At 41.2% G+C, this 12,248-nt stretch overlaps 1 protein-coding gene across 1 annotated transcript in view; it reads right to left on the reverse strand.

Annotated features, from left to right (window-relative positions):
- LOC110856549 (neuroligin-4, X-linked) overlaps positions 1 to 12,248 on the reverse strand; it is a 90,232-nt gene that overhangs the window by 70,302 nt on the left and 7,682 nt on the right. The window contains exon 2 of the mRNA XM_022105034.2: positions 6,108 to 6,956. Within this exon, the coding sequence (XP_021960726.1) occupies positions 6,108 to 6,567 (460 nt within the window). The 5' untranslated portion in view covers positions 6,568 to 6,956. The remainder of the gene's footprint in view (positions 1 to 6,107; positions 6,957 to 12,248) is intronic.

Below are 12,248 nucleotides of genomic sequence, written 5' to 3' on the forward strand. Positions count from 1 at the left end.
CCAATGTTTCGTTGCATTCATATTATAATCGAGGCTTAAATAATCCGACGAGAGTCAGTCCGTGACGTGGGCTACTCGCTTCTTTTAGACCTCCACCCTCCCACATTGTTCTCATCCATTGACAGAAAAGTGTGACTGCAATGACGCAAAATGCTTATGACGGACTGGATGGAACCCAAATATCTCCCATCTGTAAATGTCATTCGGATTTAATGCCCCGCTAAAAATATCTCCTCAATGGGTATTTATTATTATGTATTAAAATTAAGTTGTGTAGGTCACGTGTATATATCCGTCATCAAGACCATACATATAGCGTCCTAATAGCACTTATACTAGGCTCCCCAACTTCCGAAAGTATATTACCAACCGAGAAGATAAGGACGAACCCCATTATTCCATCACAATAATAATGTTCCCCAAACTAGCCACGAAGGCTCGACTGGAGTCTTCCTTTGGGCACAGCATAACCAGTGGCCGCGGAAGCTGTGGGGATATCGGGGGATATTAACATTGTAGGATGGGGGAGGGACGGGTTTAGCTAACATGGGGAGATGATGGGGTACATCGAATAACCGTGGGGACATTGCCCCTCTGTCCACACCCTTCCGCCGTCACTGACCATACGCAGTCACCTTCAATGGATGGGAAGAAGAAGAAGGATTGAAGAGAAACAAAAACAGTGACCAAAGAAGAAGGAGAAGAAGAAGAGCGAATACAAGGATCGAGATAGAGACGAGGACGGAGAGGAAACAATGAAAAATCGGATTTCTCCTCCTGGTGCCAGTGACTCGCTTGGCTGGTTCACTCCTTCTTTCTCTCTCTCTCTCTGAGTACTTTCTCTTCTCCAAGAAGGGAAAACACTCTTGCTTTTTTGTCGAGTTCCTCATCCATCCAATATCCATGGATGTACATGGTAGCAGCAGTCGTAGTGATGGTGGTGGTGGTTGCAAAGCAATAAGGAGATGGCTTAGAATTTCGTGTAAGGAAAAATACAATGCCAATAAATACAAGCATTCTCTACGCCACGATGATGTGAAGAATCGTTGTTGTTCTTAGAGAAGAGACAGCAGTGTTTCGGGTGAAAGTAACGACATGCATGGAATAGCGGGGAGAAAGTGGTTTCTTGCGGGTAAATATTTTGACCTGCAAGAAATTATGAGTCACAGTTATACTTCATACAGCGCATTATTTCTTGCACTTTCTTGCACCTTGGAATTCTTGCGTTGCTTGATTTGCAGTGCAAGAAATGTAGCAAATATGCAAGAAATGCAACATTGTCAAAATCTCAGGTGCAAAAAATAACGGAAAGAAATTGGGTTCTTGCGGGTATTTTGACCTGAAAGAAACACTCCACCGCTGTAATTACGACGTGTGTGTAGATGGCGCCTATTTCTTGCACTTTCTCCCAGTTTCTTACACCCCGCATTTCTTGCGTTGCTTTCTTATCACTGCAAGAAATGTAATAAACCTGCAAGAATCGAAACACTGAGAGGCCGAGAGCATGGGACATACATGTAAAACATTATTAAATTTTTGTTACTCGACTCCTCCTGGAAAACTTGCAATCTTCATATTTCACCCGAGAATATGTATGTATGTAATGTATGAACCTCACTCGCGGAGAAAATAAAGTATGTATCTTCCATAAAGAGCAAACCTCGTGGAGAAAGATGGCTCGCTTTACGGTGTCTCCTTACTCTTGTTGCGTAACGATCTTGCTTTATTTGCAAACTGAATTTTACAACCGCTTATACACAACGTGGGTCGTAAAAGGGAAGGAGGTAAGGACGAGATGAGAGCCAAACAGTAAATAGCACTAGACTGCATTTTGCATTAGACTGGGTCTGAATTAAATTGGGTTGTGAAGAAGAAAGGTTGGAGGAAAAAAAGGGTAGAAAGAAAGTGGTCAAACTCACTTACTACACATACATGCATACTTTCGCATTGTTCTCTTTTTTGGAGGAATTTGGAATTCGTTTCTGGAGGGTTTGACACATTTCTTGCAGTGCAAAGGAAGAAACGCAAGAAATGGGAGGTACCAGAAACTGGGAGAAAGTGCTAGAAATGTGCCAACTAGCCTTGCGCAAGCAGCGAAAAATAATTTCTTGCACCTTGTATTTCTTGCAGGTCAAAATTGCTGCAAAAAGCTACCTTCTTGTCGTTATTTCTTGCATTCGGTGTTCCTTTTCTTGCGTGTTTGCTACATTTCTTGCATTGTAAAGCAGGAAACGTAAGAAATGTGAGGTGCAAGAAACTGGGAGAAAGTGCAAGAAATATGCGCCATCCAGCCGCGCGGTATAAGTATAGCGGCGGAGCCGAGTTTCTTGCTCCATGCATTTCTTGCAGGTTAAAACCACTGCAAGAAACCACTTTCTCCCCGCTATTTCTTGCACGTGGTTACTTTCACCCGAAACACTGAATTTGCATGAGGTCTTAGAGACCCCAAGAGATGCAGTGATACGAGGCATCCCTATAACGACGTGTGTACATAAGTGTATAACCTCTTATTAGGCACTTTCTCCCAACAGCAGGGCAGCTACTTTGTAAGTAAAGTTAAGCAAGAAAGACGAGGGGGCGGGGACGAAGAGGCTATTGTTATTGGATTAAATGAGGTTTTTGCTCTTCTACTTAATAGTGAAGTTCATGGGGAAAATTCCTTCCAACAAGCAACATTTTTGCATCTCTCCTTACTCCGCGTACACTTTTATGATTGGGATGAATATGATAATGTTCCACTAACCTTTGAAAATTTTTTACAGCTTGCCTTGCATCAACACAACACTTATTTCGTTTACTTTACTTTCTCCTCTTCTTTCCGTTCCAAGTATCTCGCTCATTTTGAGCCTGCCTGACTTACGTAGTTGATCTTAATGAGGAGAAAATTCTTGCGAAATTCTACTTTTCTTTGTATCCATCCAACGAAATCCAATTTTGGCAAGGAGTGAAGAAACTCAATACTTGAGAGCAAGTAATGAGTGTGTACTTACATGAACAACTGTCAAGCGAGTGAGTTAAGGGTTGGTTTATTTTATCATCACCAACAGGAAATGTGCCAGTTGAGTGTGAGTTAGTAGACAAGTTAATTACTAATGGGTTACACAAGTGTATGTACATACATACGTACATAGGTCTTGATTGGACTTTGGCTTAATGAATTTCAGAGACTTTGAGTGTATGTTTGTGTGTGTGGGAGGAAAAGGGGGCTACGTGTCTTACTAATAATGAGACGAAATTCGACATCTTTCGACTTTTGAGTAGTACAATCAGTGGCCGCGGAAGTGTTGGAACAGAGGGACAATGTCAACACGGTTATTCGATGTCCCCATCATCTCCCATGTTATACAAACCATTCCCTCCCCTATCCTACAATGTTAATGCCCCCACAGCTTCCGTGGCCACTGCGAATAAAACATCACCACGAAATAATTCCGCCTTAATGCAAACAAATTTAAATAAGTATGTAAGCGAACCGTTTGTCAAATATATTTCCTTTCGTCAATTAATACATCATCACGTAGCTTTGATCTGGGTTTAATTTTGTATCGTTTGAAATTACAAAACTTCTGGATGTAACAGACTCATTAAATTGTAGAATTCCGTTTGTCAATAATAAGCTGCCAGTTAATGATCCTATTAAATTTGGCATTTCACAATGTTCCGGAGAGACGTATTACATACATACCTACGTGTATTATTTGTTATGTTGTGTAATAACGAGATTCCAAGTTACGAAAATCCCCAATTTAAGTTAGTTGGTTCAAAATTCAAATTATTATATTCGCGACAAAGTACACATGGAAATGAAGTAGGGCCTGAAAGAGGCAGATGTATTAATACGTACGAAATGCTATTATATTTCGTCCTGATTATTTGGCTTGATTGGGAGGTACATACTTCAAGTTATTGTAATATGTGTCTCACATGGCAATGGCAGGTTTCTAGTTAATAAAGTTTAAATCTGTCAGCCAAGCCAGACTTTCCAGATGCTGACAACTTAGTTTCCATCCCTCAAAATTAGCAAGCTCATTTGCATGTGAAACCTAACCAAAGGGTAAAATCATTGGAATAAAATAAAATGCCTAGTTTATGCAGGAAACGTAATTTTTATATTTTATATTAGATTTTCTTCATATTTTCATTTCAAAATCTTATGTAATCGACATATCATTATCAATAATAATCTTCACAAACCGCGTAGAAAAATAGTTATTAAAATAATATTTCTTTAAAATATTTTTTTTGTAAAGCTACAAAACGTACCTAATTTCAATTATATTTCAAAAAATATGTCTGTATGCATAAATCCCAAATATTTCCATGTTGCAAAAAGCCAACTCCTCATCCTCATTAAATTCACCCTAACCTCACCTCACCCATTACTGGAAGGGAGGGGATGATGCAAATTTCTCAAAAAGTAGCATGTACATGTCATCACGACAAACTGTGAACATCCGACCAACAAATATCCTCTAAATGAACTAAATCTAGGCCAGAATTTGGACTCCGACTAAAACATCAGACCCAACGTTGACATACACACATTGCAAAACTTTCCCTTGTACTTGGAAAATTTCTGAAAACCCAGGTTATGCACAAACGTGTGTATAGCATCACATCATAAGATTCACACTATCGAACCACTGAAGCTAAACTAAAGCTACTTACTTACAGACACCAACGAATGGAATGGAATGAAGTACATTTGAGACTAGAGGAGCAACTTATAATCCGAAGTGAATGTGTTTTCCTGCTGTCGGGTGAAATTCCACGGCACTTTATTTACCACCCGAAACATTTTACAGGATTAATTGGCGCAATTTATTCCAACCAACCTCTGATCTCGAACTTCCGCTGGATGGAGAAAGTTGGTGCGTTGGTTGGTGGGTCGTATTGATGGCCACATTCCGGTATAAATCAACCTTCCGACTGCAACTACTTGGCATGACATCAGATCAGATGCCGATAGCAAATTTTATGTTGGCGTACATTCAGCCAAGCCAGCTGCCCGGGTACAATCACTCTTCGATACTTGCTACCGGGTGTCCGGAGACTAACAGGCGAGAAAACAAAAGTCGGGGAGGAGAAAAAAATTACCGGGGAAAATAATAAGAGACCCGAAAAAAAACCACCTATCTACAGAATTGCACTTTTCGAGGACATGTGGACCAACTCTGGTGAAATATTGTTCCACTTTTTAATAAAAAATGTTCGCAAATTAATTTTCTTTTCTGATTCATTCTCGCTTCCAGTATTTTTTAACAAGATGTATGTTGTCTAGACTTTAAGACGTTGCGTCATGTCATCTAAATTTGTGTAATATGTTCTGCTGCTTTGGACAGAATTTCGCTTTGTCCTTTACCAAATGGCCTAATTACTGGAAAATTTGATTATTACCCGTAAAAAATCCATAATTCACTTCTAGCTAGTTTTTAGCTGTGGACATGGCAGAATCGTCGTTGGGCGAGAGGAGCAGTGGCCGCGGAAGATAATTTGGACTGTGGGGACATGTTACATCCTGATAGCGAAAACTTTCACTGATTATTTTCAAGCTCAATAATTTTTTCCTTAAAAAATCCAGTATTAAAAAAAATTAGTGATGAGTATAATAAAACAGTAATATGAAAGTCGAAAAAAAATTGCATGAAAATTTTACAAAATCGAAATCTAACGAATTGTTACAAAATGAATTGCATACTTGGATGACACTAGTTTTAAATTTACTCAATTTTCTTGAAATTAGACCAGCAGAAAGTCAATATAATTACTATATTACCATATACAGAATTTTTTAATTATGGTTTGAGTTGGTTGAATCTTTGCCCATCCCACGAGACGGTGGGAACAAATGGATTGCATGTCCCCACGGAAAATTTCCGTGAGGACATTGGCCTTATGTCCCCACTATTCCGCGGTCCCTTGACGCGAGTAAGTATTTAAGACACACCCAACCAACCTGTCTCTCTCTCCAACCTCCTTTCATCTTTGATGATAATTGCTTCCCTAACCTGATTTACAACTCCTCCTCACCACCACCCATGTTATGTTGCATGTACATACATGTGCTAATCCCATCATCAAACACTCCCATCAAAATCACTACTCACCTGTAAGTGGCACGTAGACGTTAAGGTAGAGACAGTCTTCACTCTGATTTTGTAACAAGGGTAAAAGTCTCTTGAGCTGGGCAAGCCTCCCCTTCGGCATCACTTTCAAAGCGTCCGTTTCATTGTCAATATTCGGCAACACTTGCGGACACACCGGCGCGGGTTCCGTGTTCATCTTCGTGCCCGACCAGGGCGACCCGCTCACCGGCGGCATCAGGCGCAACGACCCGATCGGCGCGGACGCGAAGGGCAACCCGTAAAACACCTCGACCCCTTCGTACCCCCCCTTCGGCTGGAAGAGGAGGCCCCTCGCCGCCCCAAATTTGGTATTCACCACCCTCGTGCTCCACACCTGCTTGGACTTTGGGTTGGGCGACGATTCACTCGACCAGAGCAGGTGGGGCTGCGATATGAGGCACACAATGACGACGGACACGAGTTCCAGGGTGGATTGGAGCATGATCAAGGATAAATTTGATGCACTTTTTCACACACAAAAATACTTATAAATGGAGAGAGATAAGTCGTTGATAAGCAATTTCGGTTCACCAATCTCAGTTCACATTGTTTCTTATTAGTTTTCGGAGCAGGAGAGGTGAAAAAAGCGATTCTCCTCAAAGGTCAAGACTCGCCAGGTAACTTTTTTTCTCTCCTGCTGAATTCTTAATCCGTTAGGGAAGGAAGAATGAGCAGCAGGTGAGAAGATGAAAGTGAACTTGTTTTACTGGATATTTTTAGTGAGAAGCAGTCGGATTTTGTTGCAGTAACAATTCCATGGATTATTTAGAATTCACTTCCGGATTTCCAGAGGTTTTTTTTTCTCTCCTTCTCGAATCCTCGTCGCAATCCCTGTAAAAGAGGGAGACAAAAACAAATTGTAACTTCAATTCAATCCACACTGACATTCAATGCTGACTGACACAGCGTAAAATGCAATCTAAGGAAATTCCACGGCTTTATTGTAACAACTTGCATTTCAACTGTCGTTCTTTATCTTTTTTTTCAGTCCCCGATGGCCTCTCTCCTTTTGCTCACGCGAGTCCTACCAGACCAGAAATCGGTGGAGTAGTATTATTTTACTACTGCTACTACCACGGAAATATCCGTTGGACTGCGACACCCCACACACACAACGAACCACAAAAACACACAGCACCCAGGGGGATTCGGTGTGATTACATTACCAATAAATATCATAGAGGCGAAGGTTCAAAATGGGATTCCGCACAAAATGACGAACAAGACCCAATTCGAGAAATCTTTCTTCTAAAAGTTTTGATATTCAGAGTTTTCTTTCAAACAAAGGGTGAAAACGGATGTAACGAAAGGGTGAAACCAAACGTGGTAAGTCTTTGAATGAAATATCAAAACTACAGTTGTCAATCAGTTTATTGAGCGTTTTTTCCTCTTCAGGTGAAAATATCTCTGCGAAACCTACGCATTTGGAGATCGCGTCTTGACTGCCACTAGTTTGCTCAAAATCGGAGAGCATACGCTGGAAGACCTCCATTGTCAGTGATTTATTGGATTCTGTGTACTGGGACGCACACGCTTTTAACCTACAACTCATAAATTCCAAATTCAAATCACTTTTACCCCTTGAAATAGTGAATTTGTGTATGAAGTTTCTCCCATTTTGTTCACAAGTTGTAGCCTGACACGGACGGACAGACAAACCACACTTCTTTCACAAAGAGGTCCCACCCTTTAAAAATGCAACCACCGAGATTCCACTTGATGACAGTTTCCCAAACATTTCTGATCTCCGAGTTGTTTGTTTCACTCGCTCGGTAAGCCCACCATCACAACCAACCAAACCACGAACAAATGCAATGCAATGCTATCTCTTTAGAGGTGCATAACTTTCACGTTTTATTGTATGGTAATAGTAACTGCCCTCAACTGAAACGTAACGCACATACCGCACCACCACCACCCGGAGAGAATGGAATGACACAAAAGTTTCACCAACCAACTTTCTCCACCCAAAAACAATGGGCGACTGACGGAGGATAAGTAGACTAACAAAAAATGTAAGGTAAGTGAATCAGAATATTGAATTTGCAATAGGCAACGGCATAAAAATCGACTAAAAAGAGCATACATAACGGAGGTCCAGTGGCCGCGGAAGCTGTGGGGACATGTGGGGACATTAACATTGTAGGATAGGGGACGGATGGGTTTATATAAGATGGGCAGATGATGCGGACATCGCATAACCGTGGGGACATTGTCCCTCTGTCCGCGGCCACTGCGTAGCCCATATATCCTACAAAATTTAAATTTTCTCCCTTCTGAAATAGTGACGATCTGAAGTGTGTCATCAAAAATGTGAGATTTTGTTTTGCTCTACAAAGTTGAAAAGATTTCGTCAAACGACAGCTTTTCGATGGAATGGTCACGATTGACGATGGCGGAGAGGGAGAGGCGATGGCATAAGAATAAGAACAAGTTGCATTGTCCTGTCCTCTCAGTCAACTCACGTTTTATGAGACATTGACATTTACGAGTTTACCTCTCCTCTTCTGTCCTAGATTCCCGAATCCTTTTAAAGTTCCCGAGTTTTAAAGTCTTTCTTGTCGACCAACCAACCGACCGAGGAGGCTTCGCTGCGAGAGAGTATCTCTCTCGCTTATCCGTCTTATTTCTGTCTTACCCTTGCTGCATTTTATGACCAATCGTATCAACTTTTGTTACACCAACAACACAAAGTCACTGTTTCTTGTAGTGTTTCCTCCTCCTACGCTAAAATATTGATCTTACATATGTACTTGCATGCATATCTTGGGGTCCACGACACGCCGGAAATGGTTTCTTCTGTCGTGTCACACCTTTCTAAATTTTATCAGTTTTTTGCTCTTGTTTTAAGCTGCATTTCAGTCCAAGAAACTGTTACGTAAAGAGAGAAAGGGTGGCCGCAATGTTTCGGGTGAAAGTAGCCACGTGCAAGAAATAACGGAAAGAAGGTGGGTTTTTGCAGGTATTTTGACCAGCAAGAATTTTAGTCTATGCATTTAACCCGATTGGTTTTTCAGATTGGATACATCAAAACTTTAGAGTGATGCAACTTTTAAGCGATAAATTCGGGTGCAAGTAAACACTTGCAAGAAATCAGGGAAAGAAAGTGGTTTCTTGCGGGTATTTTGACCTGTAAGAAATGCAAGGCACAAGAAACTATGCCGCTATACTTCATATGGCACGTGGCTTGATGGCGCATATTTCTTGCACTTTCTCACAGTTTCGTGCACCTCGCATTTCTTACTTTGCACTGCAAGAAATATAGCAAACCGGCCCGAAACGAAACCCTGTTTGGCCCTGCTTGGCTGGTTGGTTGGGTAGCTGCACGATCTATTTTTGTTGGTTCTTCTAAGATGACGGAAAAATAAAAGCTTTCAGAAGTTGAAACAATAGGAGAAAGCTTTGATCCCTCGTTTAATAGTGCATGAGAGGAGACAAAGAAGAGAGAAGCAACAAGAGACGGTTGAGAGGATGACGATGACACCCTAATCGGATCAAATGATTTTGTCACTTGTTTCTTTTATCTTATCCAGAGCATAAAATCTGACAGCCTCCTCTCTCCCTTTCGCCTTCTTATGTATGTGCATGCATCAAACGACGACAATAAATCGCTCAGTCATTCAAGAAGGCCAACATCAAAAAGTATACACTTCTTCTCACTCATACATACATAAGTCTCACACATAAATGTTGCAAGTTTCCTGCCCCTCCTCAAGTCAACCGGATTATGACGAGGATAAAGATTCATAACGAAATTATTTACTGCAATTTGTACAGAACTCCTCGGGTATTGCACACTCTTAGAAACCTGGTATTAAATTATTACCGGCAGGAGTATATATTTGCACGACTCTACCGGCACTGGTAATAACGGGCATTACCCGTTAGTAATGTTGTCGCAATGCAAAATTTACCAAACTGCTACCAATCCGGTAAGAAGTTATTACCGAATCAATTCCAGTACCGAGTATATATCCGACTCTACCAGATTTTTAACAGTGCACTTTACTTTTTATTGTGCAAGACCACCACTCGTCTTGTCTCTCTTCCTCTTCCTGCTACCCGGGTTCGTTAAGATTTCATAGAATTCAAAATTCATTAAGGCATAAACAAGCCTTCCATTAGCAATAAAACGAAACAAGGGCCGGAAAAATAGTTGCAATTACGAAACCCTTCCAGGGACCGGATTAAATTAGCGAGTCAGCAACAAAACACCCGGAACGAACGAGAGATGAAATATTCCGTTACTTTTATTCCCCCGAAAAGAACGCGACAAGAGAGACAACAACAGCGCAATAATGCAAAACACAAGTTGGTGACAGGACTACATTAATTTTTTAATATGATTTATATCCACATACATTGTTAGTGTTAGGGCTGTGTTATAGGGATATGGTTGTGAAACGTGGCGGGGTGGATGGTCCCAGTGGCCGCGGACAGAGGGGCAATGTCCCCACGGGTATTCGATGTCCCTATGTTATATAAATCCCTCCCTCCCCTATCCTACAAAACTAATGTCCCCACTGCTTCTGCGGCCACTGGATAATCCAGCCTTCAGTGAGTGAGTGAAAGTAAGTATAAAGGCAAGCAACGCAACATGACGTTGCGTCTTGCTGCCATGGTTGATGATAATAAATAAGAACGCATCACCCTGCTGCTGCCTCCCTGTCATCTTTCTCACGCTAAAGAGTGGTGCAATCCAAGCAATGAAAACTTGAGTGAAACAGGAGGACGCACATATACAAATTTACGTGAAATTTTGTTCAGAAAAATTGTAACCCTTTAAAAATACACTTGAGACAAAATCTTCACCAAATTGATAAAAGGAATTGTTACGTAATAGCTGTGTCTTTAAATAAGTAGAAAGTTAATAAGATAACATAAAATCTTTGGCGACCAAATTTGTATTTATATAAATTGTTACTTAATAGCTGTGTCTTGCGTAATGATTAAGTAGAAAGTAAAGTCGCGTAAAATAAAGATAACATAACATAAAATCTTTGGCGACCAAATTGGTATTTAGATAAAGGAAATTGCTAATAGCCGTGTCTTTAAGTAATTTGAAGAGTAAAGTCGTCCCTCCCTTTGAAGAATTATGATGCAGAAAATTTCCCTGAAAACCAATCTATCTAAATAGTGGTGGTGCATTCCAGTCTTTCTTTCTCCGTGCCATCACATCGCATCACATCGAAAATTGAAATAAAGATAGACGCCGCAAGGAAGTTGAAGGCAGGCAGTGAGAGCATTTCATGATAAATTGAAACGTGAATGCAGATTAAAATTGTGTCTCGTCTCTCTCCGAATTCCGTCCTGCTTTCCCCGAGACTTATATAACTAACGGCAGGAGAGACACCACCACCACATATCCAAAATCCACTGGTGAAAGTGGATGGATGGATGAAAGAGGCTGAACTGAATATAAAAGCGGAGACATTAGTTGGCTGGCACTCTTTAATGCAATGTTGGTTTGGTTGGTGAGCCTTTTAGACGAAATGACACGAGAACGGGGCAAGTTTGGTTCTTCTTAGCAGTGCCCGCGGAAGGTGTATGGACATGTGGGGACATTACCATTGTAGGATGGGGGAGGGAGGGGTTTAGCTAACATGGGGAGATGACGGGGACATCGAATAACCAGGGGGACATTGTCCGCGGTCACTGGTTCTTCTACATTCTGTTGCTCCTCGTCTACTTTCCATTTCATTTTCTTCTCCTGAATAGAATTCAAGTGCAAAAGCAACTCACTCCTTCTCAGATTTTCTTTCTTTATATTCCTCCAATCCATCCAGTAAAAAGGGGAGAAAGCAGTAGGAGCAGGAGCACCTTAGCAGCACACATTTATTCCCTTCACCGGCCCACCCATTGTTGATTGTTCTTTGGAAGAGCAAAACCTATTTTACTTTCGGGTGCTTCTCCTGAATGGGTAAATTATTAGAAATGTCTCCATTCTTCAAGGTGGTGGTGGTGGGAGAAAGTAGAAGGAATTCAATTCAGTTCCACCACCACCACACTCATCAGACGACAGTAGGCAAGCAGACAGCAGAATGATCTATGTTAATACTAAAATCTGTCTTGATGCCAAACATATACTTCCTTGGAGAACAGTGACCGCGGAAGGGTGGGGAC

The sequence above is a fragment of the Folsomia candida genome, unplaced genomic scaffold (genome assembly GCF_002217175.1).
Source record: "Folsomia candida strain VU population unplaced genomic scaffold, ASM221717v1 Fcan01_Sc016, whole genome shotgun sequence".
Classification (NCBI taxonomy): domain Eukaryota; kingdom Metazoa; phylum Arthropoda; class Collembola; order Entomobryomorpha; family Isotomidae; genus Folsomia; species Folsomia candida.